The sequence below is a fragment of the Pseudophryne corroboree genome, chromosome 5 (assembly GCF_028390025.1).
Source record: "Pseudophryne corroboree isolate aPseCor3 chromosome 5, aPseCor3.hap2, whole genome shotgun sequence".
Taxonomy (NCBI): domain Eukaryota; kingdom Metazoa; phylum Chordata; class Amphibia; order Anura; family Myobatrachidae; genus Pseudophryne; species Pseudophryne corroboree.
This window is the reverse complement of record NC_086448.1, coordinates 612324434-612344055: the sequence shown is the minus strand read 5'-3', so window position 1 is coordinate 612344055 and position 19622 is coordinate 612324434. Positions and strand designations below refer to the sequence as shown.

The 19622-nt window shown below is 42.8% G+C and overlaps 1 protein-coding gene across 14 annotated transcripts in view; it reads left to right on the top strand.

Moving 5' to 3' along the window:
* Positions 1 to 19622, top strand: part of PTPRM (protein tyrosine phosphatase receptor type M) — a 1209695-nt gene that overhangs the window by 327333 nt on the left and 862740 nt on the right. For all 14 annotated transcript variants that reach the window (XM_063923506.1, XM_063923503.1, XM_063923501.1 and 11 more), the window contains exon 3: positions 8263 to 8534. In XM_063923506.1, the coding sequence (XP_063779576.1) occupies positions 8263 to 8534 (272 nt within the window). The remainder of the gene's footprint in view (positions 1 to 8262; positions 8535 to 19622) is intronic.

Below are 19622 nucleotides of genomic sequence, written 5' to 3'. Positions count from 1 at the left end.
GAGTATGGTCAAGCCTGGAGATGTCTCTTCACATAAATATACTGGAGCTAAGAGCGATTTACAATGCTCTAAGTCTGGCAAAACCCCTGCTTCAGGGTCAGCCGGTGTTGATCCAGTCGGACAACATCACGGCAGTCACCCACGTAAACAGACAGGGCGGCACAAGAAGCAGGACAGCAATGGCAGAAGCTGCAAGGATTCTTCGCTGGGCGGAAGATCATGTGATAGCACTGTCAGCAGTATTCATTCCGGGAGTGGACAACTGGGAAGCAGACTTCCTCAGCAGACACGATCTACACCCGGGAGAGTGGGGACTTCATCCAGAAGTCTTCCACATGATTGTGAACCGTTGGGAAAAACCAATGGTGGATATGATGGCGTCCCGCCTCAGCAAAAAACTGGACAGGTATTGCGCCAGGTCAAGAGATCCTCAGGCAATAGCTGTGGACGCTCTGGTAACACCGTGGGTGTTCCAGTCAGTGTATGTGTTCCCTCCTTTGCCTCTCATACTAAAAGTACTGAGAATTATACGGCAAAAGGGAGTAAGAACGATACTAGTGGCTCCGGATTGGCCAAGAAGAACTTGGTACCCGGAACTTCAAGAGATGCTCACGGAGGATCCGTGGCCTCTACCTCTAAGACGGGACCTGCTTCAGCAGGGACCGTGTCTATTCCAAGACTTACCGCGGCTGCGTTTGACGGCATGGCGGTTGAACGCCGAATTCTAAAGGAAAAAGGCATTCCGGAAGAGGTCATTCCTACACTGGTAAAGGCCAGGAAGGAGGTGACTGCACAACATTATCACCGCATTTGGAGGAAATATGTTGCGTGGTGTGAGGCCAGGAAGGCCCCCACGGAGGAATTTCAACTGGGTCGATTCCTACATTTCCTGCAAACAGGATTGTCTATGGGCCTCAAATTGGGGTCCATTAAGGTTCAAATTTCGGCCCTGTCGATTTTCTTCCAGAAAGAATTGGCTTCAGTTCCTGAAGTCCAGACTTTTGTAAAAGGAGTACTACATATACAGCCCCCGGTTGTGCCCCCAGTGGCACCGTGGGATCTTAATGTAGTCTTGGATTTTCTAAAATCCCATTGGTTTGAGCCGCTCAAATCGGTGGAGATGAAGTATCTTACATGGAAAGTAACCATGCTACTGGCCCTGGCTTCAGCCAGGAGAGTATCAGAATTGGCGGCTTTATCATATAAGAGCCCATATCTGATTTTCCATACGGACAGGGCAGAACTGCGGACGCGTCCTCATTTTCTGCCTAAGGTGGTGTCAGCGTTTCACCTGAACCAGCCTATTGTGGTGCCTGCGGCTACTAACGAGTTGGAGGATTCCAAGTTGTTGGACGTGGTCCGGGCATTGAAAATATATATTTCAAGAACGGCGGGAGTCAGAAAGTCTGACTCACTGCTTATATTGTATGCACCCAACAAGATGGGTGCTCCTGCTTCTAAGCAGACGATTGCTCGTTGGATTTGTAGCACAATTCAACTTGCACATTCTGTGGCAGGCTTGCCACAACCTAAATCTGTCAAGGCCCATTCCACAAGGAAAGTGGGCTCATCCTGGGCGGCTGCCCGGGGAGTCTCGGCATTACAACTCTGCCGAGCTGCTACTTGGTCAGGGGCAAACACGTTTGCAAAATTCTACAAATTTGAAACATACTGTTAACTGGGTTCAGATCACAAGTTATACGGTGTGATTGGTGTGGCTGGTATGAGTCTTACCCGGGGTTCAATATCCTTCCTTATTGTGTACGCTCGTCCGGGCAAAGTACCTAACTGAGGCTTGGAGAAGGGTCATAGGGGGAGGAGCCAGTACACACCATGTGATCCTAAAAGCTTACTTTTTGTGCCCTGTCTCCTGCGGAGCCGCTATTCCCCATGGTCCTGACGGAGTCCCCAGCATCCACTACGGACTACGAGAAATAGAATTATCGGTAAGTAAATTCTTATTTTTTTTCTTTACTTGTCTGCAGCTAAAGTTGCATGTGAGAAAATGTAACGGCTGTGTTGTTATTTACAGAACCAAAGGGTTGCATCACTGTTGCAAAACTAAATAATACACATATAAGCTATAGAGCTATTCCAATGCATTAAGACATTTATATGACTATTACTGGGTAAATAATTGTTCTAACTCAGCGACATTTGTGAAATATTTACATAAAAATGATAGCCTGCAGATGTCACTGATACCATAGTTGCCAAATGCTAGCTACTGACAGACAGCATTTAAGACAAACAACACAAATAATACAATCATAGTTATGCAGTATGATGTGAATTACAGCGTTAGAATAATATTTATCTTTGCATAATTCTGAGCTGAAATATGGCATTGTCTATCAGTGCAAGTACTGTACATATGCCAGGATTCTAATAATTTGCAGCAATTGTAGATAAGCTGCATAGAAAATATAGGGGTATAATCATGAAAGTTTCACTGGCTCTAACTCCTGAAAATAGTTTTCCCTATTGATTAAAGCAGTTTCCCAAACTCTGTCATTACAGTCCATGGGCCTAATTCAGAGTTGATCGCAGCAGCAAATCTATTAGCTAATGAACAAAACCGTGTGCACTGCAGAAGGGGGCAGATATAACATTTGCAGAGAGAGTTAGATTTGGGTGGGTTATTTTGTTTCTGTGCAGGGTAAATACTGGCTGCTTTATTTTTACACTGCAATTTAGATTTCAGTTTGAACACACCCCACCAAAATCTAACTCTCTCTGCACGTTATATCTGCCCCGCCTGCAGTGCACATGGGGGGTAATTCAGACTGGATCGCTGCAGCGGCAGCGATCGCAGTCTGAATAACTCTGTGGAGTGCGCACGCGGAGCAGCCGTACTGCGTGTGCGCACCCAGGTAGGCCAGTGAGATGCTATCTCTCGGAGGCCAGCCTACTCTCCCGGAAGCTGCGGGAGGCTCCCGTTTTTTGGGGTTGCCCCCTGCATCCCTGGAAGAGTAGGAGGGTCTCCCGCATCCTGCTTGCACCCTAGTGATGCGGGCAGGATGGAGAGATACTTTCCCATATTTGCAGGTCCGTGGGGTGGGGAAGAGGTTAAAATCATGCGAATTGTGTCATTTTAGCCCCAACCCCTTCCTGCAGACACGCTAATCGTGGTGTTTTCCCGGCGTGGGGCTTGATGATGTCACAGCCCGGCCCCGCCCCCCGAACTCTCCTGCAGCGTCTCCTCTACGGGCTTCTCTTGTAGAGGAGAAATTTAAAGTAGGCAAGTATGATGTAAGGACTGATTCTGAGTTGCATGTAGCCACGTTCACCATGTCTGAGTCGTCTGCCTGTTGTACGTCTGTGACTTTATTGAATTTATACATAGCCCTACCTGGTTGTACAGCCGTCTGTCCTAGTGTGCAAGGACTGAGACGCCTACTGTCAGTGTCCAAAGACTCTGAAAAACCATTGAGTGTGTCTTTAGACACCACCATCGGTCACACCATAAAACTTGTACCAGCCCTATACTCCATCTGAGTATGGCCTCCTATGTGAGTGATTAACGGTAAGTGTAACCGGCCATAACACAGACCATCTCCATTATTCTCAAGTCATCGTCCAGTATTGCCCAATACTTTCTCAATCTCTGTCCGTGCATATGAAATCGCAACTGCGAACATGGGCCCTCATTCCGAGTTGTTCGCTCGTTGCCGAGTTTCGCTATATTGCGATTAGTCGCTTACTGCGCATGCGCAAGGCTCGCAGAGCGCATGCCCTTAGTTATTTTACACAAAAGTTAGGTATTTTACTCACGGCATAACGAGGATTTTTCATCGTTCTGGTGATCGGAGTGTGATTGACAGGAAGTGGATGTTTCTGGGCGGAAACTGGCCGTTTTATGGGTGTGTGCGGAAAAACGCTGCCGTTTCTGGGTAAAACGCGGGAGTGGCTGGAGAAACGGGGGAGTGTCTGGGCGAACGCTGGGTGTGTTTGTGACGTCAAACCAGGAACGAAACTGACTGAACTGATCGCAGTGGCAGAGTAAGTCCCGAGCTACTCAGAAACTGAAAAGAAATTTCTATTCGCAGTTATGCGAATCTTTCGTTCGCAATTCTGCAAAGCTAAGATTCACTCCCAGTAGGCGGCGGCTTAACGTGTGCAATGCTGCTAAAAGCAGCTAGCGAGCGAACAACTCGGAATGAGGGCCATAGTGAGGAGAATTGCTGAACTCCTTAAACATTAGCAATCTGCACCTTGAAGCCTAAGCTCGGGCTTTCAATGCAGTGTTTGGGTTATACATTGGCAGACCAATGAAGTTGTGAGAAGAGAATACAGAAATGCATTTGTCTAGTGATTACTCACATGCAGTTAGCTGGAGAAGAGAGAACTTTTATCCGCCTGGCAGGTTTGCCTTATAGAGAATGTGGGCTGCTCTTACATTTGCAATGCCCTGTGGAAGCTTTCAATCAGTAGATGTAATAAATCTTTATTCATTTGCAGTAGTTGTAGACCTGGGTGTCATCATACATTCTGTGCCATGACAGGACCCTTTCACGTCAATTATCTCATAAAACCAAGATCCCTGGTCAACTTTGATAATTTGAAGATTGTCTTTTGTATACCTGCATCCATCCATCCATCCATCCGTCCGTCTGTCTTTATCTATTTAGTGCTTTTGTTTAAGTCAATGAACTGTCAGTCATGTTTGTAGTGATTGGCAGATTGTGCAACTGTAGCAGACATGCGGCTGTTTCCTGTAGACTGTGATAGTGCACAGCGCCTTCATTAATGCCAGTTGGGTGTCTGGCTAGTGTACTGGTTTGATTAAAATAGACTTCACACCATTAGCAAAGGGCAAACCCATTTGTGTTTGTATTGTGGTGATTGATGAACACTGTGTTCAATGTCTAAGCATCCTGAAATACATTTGTTTATTGTATTATACGTTTATGCAAATATTCTGCAAGCCATCGTATACCTTTCAGCTCAAGGGAAAATCAAATTCATATAAAGCCTGACAGTAGTTATATATCAGACCTGGGCAATGGATATGACAACACAAACAGCTCATCTAAATCTAAGACGGCTGGGAGCAACGGGGCTTGGCCTCTGCTTCTTATCAGATGAAATTGGGTGCACACATTTTCTGAGTCACAATTATTGTATATTCAGTATTGTGTTCATAGTGCTGAAGGTAATTATACAAATTAAGCTACAAATGTGTGCAAGGGCTGAAACTTTTGTAATTGTCTTAAAAGCAACTAATGAACAAAATATTTGTTATCAATAATAAAATCATGTACAGATCAGCTGAGATTAGAGATTTCACCTACATATTTATCTAGTATAGGGATAATTATTTTTTATAAATACTGTAATAAGGCCCTCATTCAGTAAGCATTGCTTAAGCGATCGCATCTAGCTGATTTGTGGCCCAGTGCGCACGCACGCATTGATGTGGGGGCAGTCGGGTGTGGCGAAGTGGCGTTGCGGCTGGTGGGACAGCGAACAGAGGGGCGGGTCAGAGCTGTTTTTGGGGTGGCCACGTGACTTCACACGCGCCCACTTCGATGCAAAACATGTCAGCGGTTCACATGCCTTAGCAGCAAGGCTGCGCAGGCAGGGTGCTACCCTTGTTTTGCGGGGTCAGCGATGCGATCGCAACTGAATTGAGAACTGATCTCTGATCGGCCATTTGCATGCTGGGCGGCCTCGCCCTGTGCTGGGCGGCCCCCAGCATGCAATCATCAGCAGTTGCAGTTTTACTAAATTAGCAAAACTGCAGTTGATGCTGAATAAGGTCCAAAGTATCTATATAATAATTCTGTATAATAAGGTGTTGGAACGCTCAGATGATGACACCAATGACACTGGGGGGGGGGAGTCAGAGTTCAGACCAATTGTTATGTGGTTACTCCTCACAGCAGCACCCATATACAGAGACAGTGGTATGATGGGGAATGTTCAGGAGGCATCATTTTGCAAAACAATATGGCTACCTAACAGTCTATAGTAACTGACCTGAAAGTGATCGCACTGATCATCCATTAACTATATAATAATTAGCTCTGATGGCACGCGTCACCCCGCCAACGTCTCCCACCGCAGCAAGCGACGGGACAGGCCTGGACGTAGCACAACTCTGCATCAGAAATGGGTAAATATATAGCGTAGGGATGGTACTCTGCCGCAATCAGGAGATACATAGTATTTGCGGCTAGCGGAACATAGCCGCAAATACTGTTTGATAAATGGGCCCCTTAATCCATGTAAGGTCAGGTTGATGAATTGGTGAATAACATTGGCGTAAACAATATGCAGATAAAGTAAGAGACATACCGTTAAAAGCTTTTTGGGGATTATATATTCAGATGAATGTGGTAGTTTCCATCCATCTATATTTAGAAGTACTTTGCACATTGTCACTAGACACTGTTGTTTTGTTGTTGATTTTTTTGTATATTCTCTCTTTCTACTTTAATGTAGGGGTTTAGTGTGGTATATTATGTGCAGATATTTGTTCTTTTAAAATACGTTGTCTCCTGCTGCTAGATGCATTTAGAAAATTAATCCATCTGAAGCATTTCCTCTAAAAATGCAATGCAATTGTTTTTATTATAGTCTTCATTCTCTATCCACAAAGTCTCATAATGCACGCTATGTATGTCTGACAAATGTACAGCCTTAGTAGTGTAATGAGACATAAATGTGGACTGTACATTTTCCACAGTTTTCTGTCAATATTGATGTTTATCCATGGTACGTTTTGTGACAAAATCTTGTTGATAAGGGTTTAGTGATGAGAATGGTGCTAATGCAGAGATCTAGCATACTGACAGTGGCTGTATAACTGTGGCAGGTACCTCTGCAGCTCTCAGGTGAATTGAAATACCTGAGGAAGGGGGACACTGCTGAAAAGAGTTTCTCCTGTCTATGCTTACATCAGTAAACAATCATACACCTTATAGGAATGAATAACTGCACCAGTGAATGACTACACCAATATACAACATTTGTATTATCCTATATCATGTTATTTATTTCATGTTAACCCTTTTAACAACATTAATAAAACAAAGCCTGTCCAGATCATGGTAATCTGCACAGTGCTTCACATAAACTCTCTGGCAGTTGAATTATTTGGGCGGGTTTGGCATTGGCTTTGCGGCAGGTTCTAAACCTGACACATGGTAAATCCAAAGTTTCTATTCATTCTACAATAAAATAATAAAAAATCCATAGTAAGACAATATTCTAATGTGTTCTAAAGTCAATCATTTGGTCAGTTTTTAAGCGGTTTGACCTTTAGTCATAGTTGCTGACATTCTAGCTGTCACCTTCAGGAGTGAGCAGCCAGGTTTGCACAGTGGGAGGTGAGAACCTGCATTTTACAGCAAGAGGCATGGCTAAAATGATGCAATTTAACATTAATCGCATCATCAGCCTTCCAGAAGATCCACTTCACTCTGAGTGGGGGGCTGGTTGGAAGGTAGCGGCTAGTAAGTGGTGACTTGCCCACTGTTCTGGTGGGCCAGGAGTGCCACCCAATTTCCAGAGCCTCCCTGCCATTCCTGGAAAGTAAGCAAATATGCCTTTAGTAAATGGGCGGATTGCAAAATTTATGGTAAGAATGCCCAATGAAACAAAATCGACCTTAAATAAATATACCCCCGGATGTCAACATTCTGGAGACTTATGAAGAAGTTAATACGCCTTTCACACCGCCAATGCCAGATCCCACCCGGGAATTGGAAACGGGTGGATGGGATCCGGCATTGGACGCCGCCGCTGGCTTCCCCGACCCGGCAATATGCCGGGCGGGTTGCCATAGCAGCTGGGGCAGAGCCGGCAGTGGGGGCGGAGGCGGCACTCGGAGATCATCTCCGCGCCACGTCTCCCTGTTGTAGTAAATGGGTCTCGGGTCGCATTGACCCGGGAGCCCATTTACGTTGCCATTGACCCGGTATTCAACCCAGGTATAACACTGCTTTATTCCCGGGTTGAATTGCCAGGTCAGGCGACCCAGAATTTCTGACATGGCGCTTTCACACCGCACGCTGACCCGTGTCGACCCGGCAATATGCCGGGTCGATACCGGGTTATTTGTGCGGTGTGAAAGGGGTATTATTCCAGGTCAAATGCTAATAGAACAGCAAAGCTAATTGGAGGTTAAACATTGTTTTATGAAAGTAAAAGTTTAGCTGGAGTTTCTATAATAGTTTGAGTCAGATAGTCCCAGTTTGTCACACATTGTACTGAATTATTCTGCATTGTGTTTAACTATCATTTGTTACATTTTAGGATCTTTTATGATGGTGAATACATCTGGAAGATTTGCTGGGCAGAAAGCAGTCCTGCTCTTACCGCAACTGAAAGAGAACGACACCCACTGCATTGATTTCCACTACTTTGTGTCTAGCAAGAGTGGGGCACTACCTGGAACTCTGAACATCTTTGTGAAAGTAAAAAATGGGGAAATGGGGAGCCCAATCTGGAATATATCAGGGACAGCAACTGGCACATGGAATCGAGCAGAACTGGCAATAAGTACCTTCTGGCCAGCTTTCTACCAGGTATAACAAGCTGTTTGTTTAAATGCTAATAATTTACGTACTTACTGTCACTTTGTATAATTGGACTCAGGTACACTATCAGGAGACATATATATGAACCAAATGTTCAGCCAGAAATTTTAAGAACAAGAAAACTGTAGAGTGAACAGGAAAGATGATTTGTTTTAGCAGACTGAAAGCCTTACAATTTAGCTGAAATGATGGATAAGTGCATTTGTCTTAGTCTGTAGGTAACTTGTTTTGTCAAAATAGACACTATTATAAATCAAAAAATGCACAGTAGTTATTTGGTCCTGGGATGCTGTGTGTTCGCTTTCTGCAAGTTTGTAAATATGATGGCAATACACTGAGGTGTATTCCTTGGAGCAGTCCAGAATAAACCAGAGTGAGGGGGTGTGGATTAAAAGATCAACATTGAATAGGTCAACAGTTAATAGGTCAAAACCATATGGTTGACTTGCATTAGATCGACAGGGTACAAAGGTCAACATGATTAAAAGGTCGACATGGAAAAGGTAGACCGTACAGAAGGTCGACAGGTACAAAAGGTTGACATGGAAATGATTGACACCATTTTGTTTCTTATGTAATTTTTTATGTTTAACCATATCTAAGCCAAATTAGTGGAAATGTGTACCCTCGGCCCGCTACACTCTCCACGCTCCGGGCAAGGTGCCTCACTCCGCTACCGCTGCGTTCAGCACAGGTTACTATTCCCAATTGCAGTCCGTGTGGATGGTAAATGATAAAACAGTTGAAAAAAATGACAGAAAAACCCCAAACAACCAATGTCACGTTGACCTTTTGAACCTATCGACCTGTTGTACTTGTCCATCTTTAGCACCGTCATCCTTTCATCTGTTGACTTTTTGTATATGTTGACCTAATGCCTGTTGACCATATGGTGTTGACCTATTGACTGTCAATCTATCATCCAGAACCCATCTTGAGGTACAGCTCTGCTAAATAGCAGGAGAGCTCAGTGCTAGTAAACATACTTGGGTGCAGTTGTGTAACTCTAATAGGTGGTGGGTGTGCAGTGCACATGGGTCCAGGTGGACCCAGCACCCAGTGCTGACCAGTGTGCCTGTCCCTGCGGCACGCTGGCTCACAATGCTTGTCCGTGGCGCCATCTTTGTGGCTATGTATGCAGAAGATGATGCCACAAAGGTTGCAGAATAGGGAGCCGGTGAGCTGCATGGGAAGGCAGATTCCAACAAATGTGTAGGTGGTAGGCCGCTGCACATAGGTCCCCCTAACTCTTAATGAGCCCCTTGCCCCTTTTTGGATGTCATTCTTAAAAGACTGTCAAAAACCTGTTGGCAACAGACAATTGCACAGGACATTATACAGATATCTGAAGAGACAACATATAAAATACAGATGTGCGGGTTCAGATTTACCCAGATTTTCTCGGATTTACCCGGATCTCAAAATGGCATCTTATTAGCTGCTGGATGTCACATGTTTTGGCTAGCCAATAAAAAAAAACGGATAAATCCTAACTCGCTTTAATTCTAGCATTAAGAACCAAGTAAATCTGAACCCGCACATCTCTGATATAAATAGTTACACAATTTTTTTACTTAACAGAATATTCTGATAAACTCCCGGTGCTCTAAATTTTAGTTTAATTAAAAAACCACGGTAATAGTGTTCTTACTTATAGAAGATACCTGCAGCAAGTGAAAGGACCTATATTTGTTTATTAATGCAAATGTATATGCAATCTTTAGTTAACGTTACATATGCAGTATATGGAACTAAAATAAACAGGAATAGGCCTATTTAAAATAAACAGGAATAGGCCTATTGAAAAATCAATCAATCAATCAATCAATCAATCAATCAATACATACATATTGGCATTCTTAATTCAGAGTTAAGCCGATTAGCATAGTATACAGAATAGTTCTTTAGTAAATTAGTCTAAATATGTCTCAGACTCTATAATATGTCTCAGACTGTATTGTTTTATTAGAAATAGTTATACAGGTTGAGTATCCCATATCCAAATATTCCGAAATACGGAATATTCCGAAATACGGACTTTTTTGAGTGAGAGTGAGATAGTGAAACCTTTGTTTTTGATGGCTCAATGTACACAAACTTTGTTTAATACTAAAAGTTATTAAAAATATTGTATTAAATTACCTTCAGGCTGTGTGTATAAGGTGTATATGAAACATAAATTAATTGTGTGAATGTAGACACACTTTGTTTAATGCACAAAGTTACAAAAAATATTGTCTAAAATGACCTTCAGGCTGTGTGTATAAGGTGTATATGTAACATAAATGCATTCTGTGCTTAGATTTAGGTCCCATCAGCATGATATCTCATTATGGTATGCAATTATTCCAAAATACGGAAAAATCCCATATCCAAAATACCTCTGGTCCCAAGCGTTTTGGATAAGGGATACTCAACCTGTAGTAAAACCATGCCTTGTAAATGATTGCCACTTTAAAAAGAAAACATCTAAGATCGTCCGGCATCCTGCACCTCCGGCAGACTCCGACCTAATTATGCCTCATACTGTGCATTTATAATAAGACTCACTTTCATACTTGCCAACTTTTAAATATTCTGTTGTTAATGTGTAACTGATTGATATGAGTTTAGTTGACTAAGTATTTAATACCCTGGCCATAGTTATAGTAGGTGCAATGGGTGCCATTGCTTTGGGACCCAGAGGCTTAAGGGGCTCCTTACACTGGTCATATAGATGTCTACCAAGTTCCCAGAATTGACTGCTAAGCAGACGTGAATAGGGTGATATTACATTTTATGTGAATGAGATCTGTAAGGTTACATAATATGAACTGGGGCACTGTGACGTGGTATAATAAAAATTGGGGGCACTGAAATGTTGCACTGTATAAACTGTAGTATAATTTGAAATGGGGTAGTACAATGTGGCATAAAATTAACTGGAAGCACTACAATGTGGCATTATGAACTGGGAACACTTCAATAACACATAATATGTAATGGGGGCAATGTATGGCAGAGTTCGAATAGGGGCATTAAGTGGCATAATATGTACTGGCAGCAGTAGGAACTAGAGCACTATGGGGCATAAAATGTGCAAGACCACTACTATGGAGCATACAAAGAACTAGGGCACTTCTATGGGGCATACACTGAACTAGGGCACTATTATAGGGCACAAGTTTAAATAGGATACTACTATGAGGCATACAATTAACTAGTGCACAATTATGGGGCATACAATGAACCAAGGCACTACTATAGGGCATAACTTTAATTAGTATACAACTATGGTGCATAAAATTAACTAGGGCATTAATATGGGACATAAAATAAACACCTGCTGCAGAGAAAGGTGTCTCTCTATAAACATTGTGGTGGGGGCCCTTTCAAAATGTTGCTATGGGGCCCACAAAGTTTTGGCTATGCCCCTGTTTAGTACTATAATAAAGTATGATGATGTTAACTAGCAGTACAAATACCATTAATTAATTAAATTATTTATTTTATAATATGACATACAATATATCAAAGAGAATAAAAAGGGCAAAAGAAGAAAAATAGTGCACCACAATACATCAACTGTATAGTTTTATTTAATAACCTAATCATATTGTTCTACTACTAATATGAAACCATTTAGATACTTATGTCACTTTAAAAAAGTTTATCATGGTATTTTCCAGCAATGACTGACTACAATAAATATTCACAAAGAGTGGGAGTTGATGAATGTAGTTTAAATTTAAATGATCTAGAACATATAATTAAAAAGAAGGATGTGTGAACTTTATATGCTTGTTCCTATCACACTAATCACTGTAGATTGAATTATGCAGTTTCTCCTGCATGTCACAGTATAACAGGCCATTCTGCAAAAAAAATAAAAAATTGCGAGATAATTATAATTTGTTGCAATTTAAAATGGAAATCATCCTGTGATTAAAGAACAAATTGGTAACTAATTAATGACAACTTTTACTTTGACCATCAAATGTATTTTTTTTAAAGCTTTTCATAGCGAGAACAAGACTATTATCGCCATCAATTTTCACCTATACAATTACACATATCATAATCAAATGTGAGTGTTTTGATTAGTGTAAATCATATGTTTACACCACAGGTGTTGATGATAAATCATGTAAACATCACTGAGTGTATGGTAAATATTTGTTACTCTAAGTCTCTAAATATAAGATTGTCATGCGCATGCTGTACTTTCTTTCTCATCACTGGTAATTTATGCTGGGTACACACTGACTGGCCGATTAGGTAAGCTATACACACCAATCTGCTGCCCGTATGTCTGGCCAGAAGTCACAACTACAAAAAGCAGGTACAAATCACGTATGGGCGCTACTACAGTGGCAATAAGAGTCTCCTAAAATCACAGCCTCATGAAAGTAATATAATCATAGTTACGTTCCTGTGATAAACTTGTCAGCTTGCGTGTAATAGTATCTTTCCAGACGTCACAACTGCCCGCCGAGTAGTGATGTCAGTGTCGGCAGTCCCTGCAGCCATTGTACGGGCATGTTGAGCTGTGCTGCAGGGCTAATCAAATATGTCTGTGAACGAGGTTCTTAGACATATCCGATGCATCAGCCTACCGGGTTGGGTATGGCTTACCGGCGGGTGGTATCCCGGCATTTGGCACAGGTTCTATTCCCACTCTATCGGTATCGTGGACACCCACGAGTGGGAATACTCCCTGGTAGTCGACATGCCAACTGTCGGGATTCGGAGCAGGCGGGATGTAGGGGTCGGTATTGTGAACCGCCGGCCACATAACTACATCCCGTCCTACCAACCTGCTACCGATATATTATTCTCGAACTAACAATATATGTATCTAGTATGTACCCAGCATTAAGGGTTGATGTATCAAGCAGAGAAAACATTTACAGTAATAGAATGCACTTGATAAATGCTACCTCAAAATTAATTGAGTGCTAGGGGCAACTTATGTAGCAGTCCACTTCTCTGCTCTTTCACTGGTTGATACATCAACCCCTTAGGGATCATTATAATACTATGGAGCAAAAATAGATGTGTATAATATATGGTATAAGGTATATTATCATTTATAATTGCCTCTGGTTTCCATCTCGCACAGTAGAAAGTAGACTACGATATACCTGTATAGGGCCAGATTCAATAAGATGCAGTAATTTACAGTGCAGGGAAAATGATAGTTGCTTCTTTCTTTAATCCCAGAGGTTAGCCAATTCAGCCCCTTTTCTTTGTGTGGTAAATTATCCGCTAACATGCGTTAGTTAACCCATAGAATCCGGGATAAGTTCCCAGAGCTATTGCTTAACAAGTTTGCTGCACCGACGATCAGTTCATTTAACGCAGATTTCTGTTCAAGCCTTCCTCAGGCCTGAACAAAAATATGCATTAATTGCAACCCGGGAGTTGATCGTGGGCTCTACTGAATAGCCCCAGCAGATCAATTAGTTTACAGTAATTAACCACGACTTCTTGAATCCGACCTTACAATATTCCCAGAATCCCAGCTCCAAAGTGTCCATGGTTTAAAAATCTTATCAACTATGAAAGATAATGGGCCTAATTCAGATCTGATCGCAGCAGCAATTTTGTTAGCTAATGGGCAAAATCATGTGCACTGCAGGGTGGCAGATATAACATGTGCAAAGATAGTTATATTTGGGTGGGTTATTTTGTTTCTGCGCAGGGTAAATACTGGCTGCTTTATTTTTACACTGCAATTTAGATTTCAGCTTGAACACACCCCACCCAAATCTAACTCTCTCTGCACATGTTATATCTGCTCCCCCCCCCCCCTGCAGTGCACATGGGCCCTCATTCCGAGTTGTTCGCTCGCTGCTAATTTTAGCAGAATTGCTAATAGGCTAAAATCCGGCTGTTCTGCGCATGCGTATGCACAGCAGGGCGCACGCGCTAAGCAAATTTACACAAAACTATGCTATTTTACTCACAGGCGAACTAAGCTTTTCAATCGCTCTGCTGATTAACAGGAAAGGGGTGTTTCTGGGCGGAAACTGGCCGTTTTCAGGGAGTGTGCTAAAAAACGCAGGCGTGCCAGGTAAAAACGCAGGAGTGGCTGGAGAAACGGAGGAGTGGCTGGTCGGACGCTGGGCGTGTTTGTGACGTCAAGCCAGGAACTAAATGGACTGAGGTGATCGCAATCTAGGAGTAGGTCTGGAGCTACTCAGAAACTTTCGTTAGCAATTCTGCTAATATTAGCAGAATTGCTAGTCTTTCGTTAGCAATTGCTAATCTTTTGTTAGCAATTCTGCTATGCTAAGATACACTCCCAGAGGGCGGCGGCTTTGTGTTTGCATTTCTGCTAAAAGTAGCTAGCGAGCGAACAACTCTGAATGACCACCCTGGTTTTTTCCATTAGCAAGCAAATTTGCTGCTGCGATCAGATCTGAATTAGGCCCAATACTACTTAAGTACAGTATGCTTTGTGATCAGACAATGACAAACCAATTCAGTACACATGTAACAATAGTGAATGTACAGTAGTGAGGTGACATCACCACAGGTACATACCACAGTATCAGTATCAGCCAAGCCAAGCAAGAAGCTTTTGTGTTTAGATATTGCAGTGATTCCGCAGAGTGGTCACTAATTAGGAACAGGTGAAGCTCACTGAGTACTCTCTCAAGAACCACAGCAATAAATAATAAATATACAATACTGGTTACCAATGTGGTTGTGGTGATACATGAGTAATTTTGAGCCCAAAAGCAGAATGAGGCCAGTGTTCTACAGAGCAGTTCTGGAAATGTTGGTACTCAGATAAGATGTATACTGTAGATAGGGAGTTTGGGACCTAGGGAGTGATGCACAGCTGATCGTAGTAGACGATCAGTTTCCCTGACATGCAGGGGCAGCGATGCTTTCATACACACCAAGTAGCTCCCTGTGCAGCCTAGCAGCGTCCTAGGTCGCAGCGACTGCTTGTGACGTCACGCAGCCACCGCGGCCCGCCCCCCACAAGGGTCCGGACATGCCTGCATTGTCCGGACCGCGCCCCACCAACGGTGTTCTAACGCCGCTGGCACACCCCCTCCCTCCCCTCGACCGCCTCTGCCTGTCAATCAGGCAGTGGCAACTGCACCAGTGAGATGCTTTTAACATCTCACTGAGACTTACTGGGTGCGCAAGCGCACTCTACAGAAGCCTTCAGAGAGTGATGCCGTTGCAGCAATCGCCTCTCTCGATGCCGTTGCAGCAATCGCCTCCCTAATCATCTAATCTATAACTGCCATTTACAAGAATGAATGTGTTATGTGCGGTGGCTTAAAAAAGGGCTTAAAAGCAACTTACAATACATGTATCTGCAGAAATGTGTTCCATGTTATTATGAAGAATATAATTGGAAAAAAAGTTAATTGCATAGAGCATTATACAGTGTAGACATGCTATACACTGCAAGGCAATGTAATAAGATGGGGAATGCCAGCACAGCATTAGTATGTGCAGGACTTTTTAATCTAGATTTAGGCTGTGCCAACTAACATTTAGATATTTTATACCCAAAATAATAATGCCCCAGACATTCTGGGTAAAGAACATATTTTAGTACCACACCTAGTCACTAACACTGCAATGACTGATGTCTTTCCTGACCTGAACGCCTATCACTATATCTAGATATAGCAGCTCTTATATTTAATGCACTGGCCTATAGTAGAAGTGTTCATTTTTGAAGAAACTTCATACTTTGCTGCAAGTATTTATTTCATTGGAAAGAGAATACAATATTTCCATTAGTCTTGGAAAGTGGCATGTTGTCACTGGTCTCCTGTGCGGATGGGTTATCATGACATTCAGCATGTCCACTACGCGTAGCTGGGGAACCTAGCAAGGATGAAAAGCTAATTTTGTTCTTCAGTGGTGCAAGAAGGATCATGGCTGTGGTCCGTGATTCACTGCTTCCTGTTTGGCACTCATCTGATGAATCACCTCATGTACAGCCTTTCAGAGAAGCACTCAGCCTAACCAACGCCGGGGAAGTTAAGTACCACATTCACCCTGTTATTATGAAACTTGCCTACAGTCATGTGGTTTGGACTGTCTTTTAAAAAAATAACAATGTAATAACCGTTTCGTAAGCACACACAGAACGTTATACTAAACAACTTACTTTTTTTTTTTTTTTTTTTTAAGATATGCTCTTCCTTTGGAATACAATTATAGTGAGCTTTTCCAATAGAGGCATAGGTGCTTAGTTGAATGCAAGTTGGCCAAAACTGCTACTTCATTAAACCATGAAAGTAAAAGCATTTTATCACCTGTACGGAGAACTGTCTCTGTGGCTGAAACGCCCAAAACCGTACGTGAGGGCGGATCAAGAAAGGGTAGGACCAATGTGCAGCCTCCATGCATGCCCCCCTCTTTCGCTGGCTTATTTCCTCAGTAGACGCTGGCAATGAGCCAAAGTCTACTGCAGCTGCATCAAGCTCAAAAAAAATGGCCCCCACCCTGTTATTTTGGTAGTGCATATGGGCAGATCTCTGGAAACATGGAGCAACCAGAGAGCAAAAACACACAAGATATGCTTCATAAAGAGACTTGTGTTCAAATCTTCATTGAGGCTATAAAGTCTGGGATCACACTTACAATGTAACCATCATGTACAATGGGGGTAATTCTCCCAATTTAGAGCTGACTGCATTAGCATCTGAATCAGAAACCATGGTGTGGGCATGCGCTGTGTGATGTATATGTGTGTGTGTAGCAGACTGTGACTGCGTTCCTCTCAGAAATGGGCCCAGTGGAGGCAGTTGTTTTGGGCCCCAGTAGTTTCTCTAGTTCCTTGTGAATTGATAGGCTGTATGCTTATGAACATTAGTTCCACACACAAAATCGCAACCTCCATTGTCAGTGTTAGACAAATGCAGTGGAAATGACCCCTAATTATATACAGGTAGGGTTAGGCAGCATTTTTATCTTCGAGTGCCATACGTTTAATATCACAAGCCAAAAAATCCTCTGTAGCGCCATTCCTGTTACAACACATACAAACAATTACAAAAGTAATAGATGTGCACTAAAATGGTAGCGGCTTTCCTGCTATTCCTGTTTGATGTTACTTTGCTCAGGTGAGGTTGATCATTTGTCTGGAGATGAAGACATTCTTTAGGATTATTACTGTTATTCGTCTGTAAGCAAGAGTAACCGTGACAAAGTTCACTCACTAGGGTTCTCTTGCTCCTGCTCTAGTGAGCCAGAAAGGTCTCCTTTGTGAGGGTAGGAGATGGAGCAGTATGTACAGTTGCCTGTGCCTAATACACAGTTTATTTTCCATTGTCTCAGACTCATATTCGTAGCACAGTGTACAGCATCGTTTCCTGTGCTTCATCTGTGCATGAGTTAACATGATAAGATGGCAAATTAAAGCATTGCTTGCTCTCTTGTAGCTCAGACTTTACAGTATATGTCCACCTTTGGACAAACCCAATATTTAAGGTCTACATGTGCTCCTTAGTGAGAAGATCATATTCTTGACCCCCGTCTTTTGATGGATCTCAGCAAGGAATGGAGAGAGTTGTCGGTCTCGGCAGAATCAACTTCTCCTGATTGTACATGCAGGATTCGAAGTGGTGTGGTGGAAGGGGGGGAGTGGTCAAACATGGCTCCCAATTGCATTGACAAGGTTTCCATCCAATCAGAGGCTGCATTCTCTGTACAGAATATATTTCCCTGTTTCCACAGCTGTAATCTGTCAGCGCTAGTGGTCAGTGCTTGAAATCTAGTTGTGTTAGGTTTCTCGGGGACTGTAGAGGGCTTCTTTAAGCATGGTCTGGAGTTGTTAATTTAGGTGCAAAATGCTGCTGTTTTATTTATTGCCTAGAGCAAAATACAGCAAGCAGTCTGTATATACAGGGACGGGTTTAGTATGAAGTACCTACAATCAAAATCCCGACTGTAGACATCCTGACAAGGTCATTATACAGACAAGGTCAAAATACTGACATTTAAAATACCGACAAGGCCAAAATACCGACATTTGAAATGTCGACTGGTCAAAAAAATTGGCACAAGTTTTTCGTTGTTTTGTGTGCATGTCGACATAGGTCGACATGGACACCATATAAGTGTGCTGTGTCCCCTCGCATGGCTCACTGTTCTCGCCATGCTTCGGGCACGGTGCCTCGCTGCGCTCGGCACACTATTATATTCCCCCTCCAGGTCCACTGGGATGGTAAAGTATGAACAAGTCAGTTTCAATGAAAATTATTAAAAACTCATGTCGACTTTTTGATCGGTCGACATTTAAATATCTGTATTTTTACCTTGTCGTGATTTTGACCATGTCGTGATTTTGACCTTTGGTCAATGGTTGTTTGTATTTTGACCGTTGGGATTTTGATTGTAGGTAAATTGACCGCATCCCACATGGACAACAGTTCAGGATATACAGTGAAATGGGTTAGTGGAGTTCAGGCACTGGGTGGCTAGCCTCTTTCTCACATGTGGCAGTCTTGCTCTCTACCAAAGGGTTACATATGTGTCCACATACATCTATTCTCAGTACGTCATGCAGCATGAGATTCCTGGTGCAAGTGAGCCTCTAGGTTCAGTAGGTTCGGTACAACTCTGTTAGCGTTGTGCATCTTCTTTTGTCTTAGTCGCAGTGAGATACGGCTTGGATGCCCCAGGAGTCTGTGATGATTGATTTGATATGTAACACTTTTGTATTGTGTGTGACTGAGGGAGGAATGCACCAACCATTAAAATGCGGCCACACCTCAGAAAATGCAGTTTCAGAGGTTTGTCCACTAATCGCATATGCACCAAGCCCCAGAATGCGGTAGATTCCCTGGCTTGGATGCGGTGGGAATAGAAGCCTATGGGATTTTTTTAGCATTTTCCCCCTAATAGGGATCCAATCAGATCCCTCCCAGCACCCCCCACAGCACACGCGTCAGCCCATACATGCTCAGATAGGACTCACTCCCAGATCATAAACCCACAAGTCCTATCATCGCAATGGACAGCTCTTACTGCAAGAACTGTCCTCTGGAATTTTCTTAAAGCATACGGTGTTAATAAACTATTATGACTACAAAGAGTGGCGGAATGCATCGC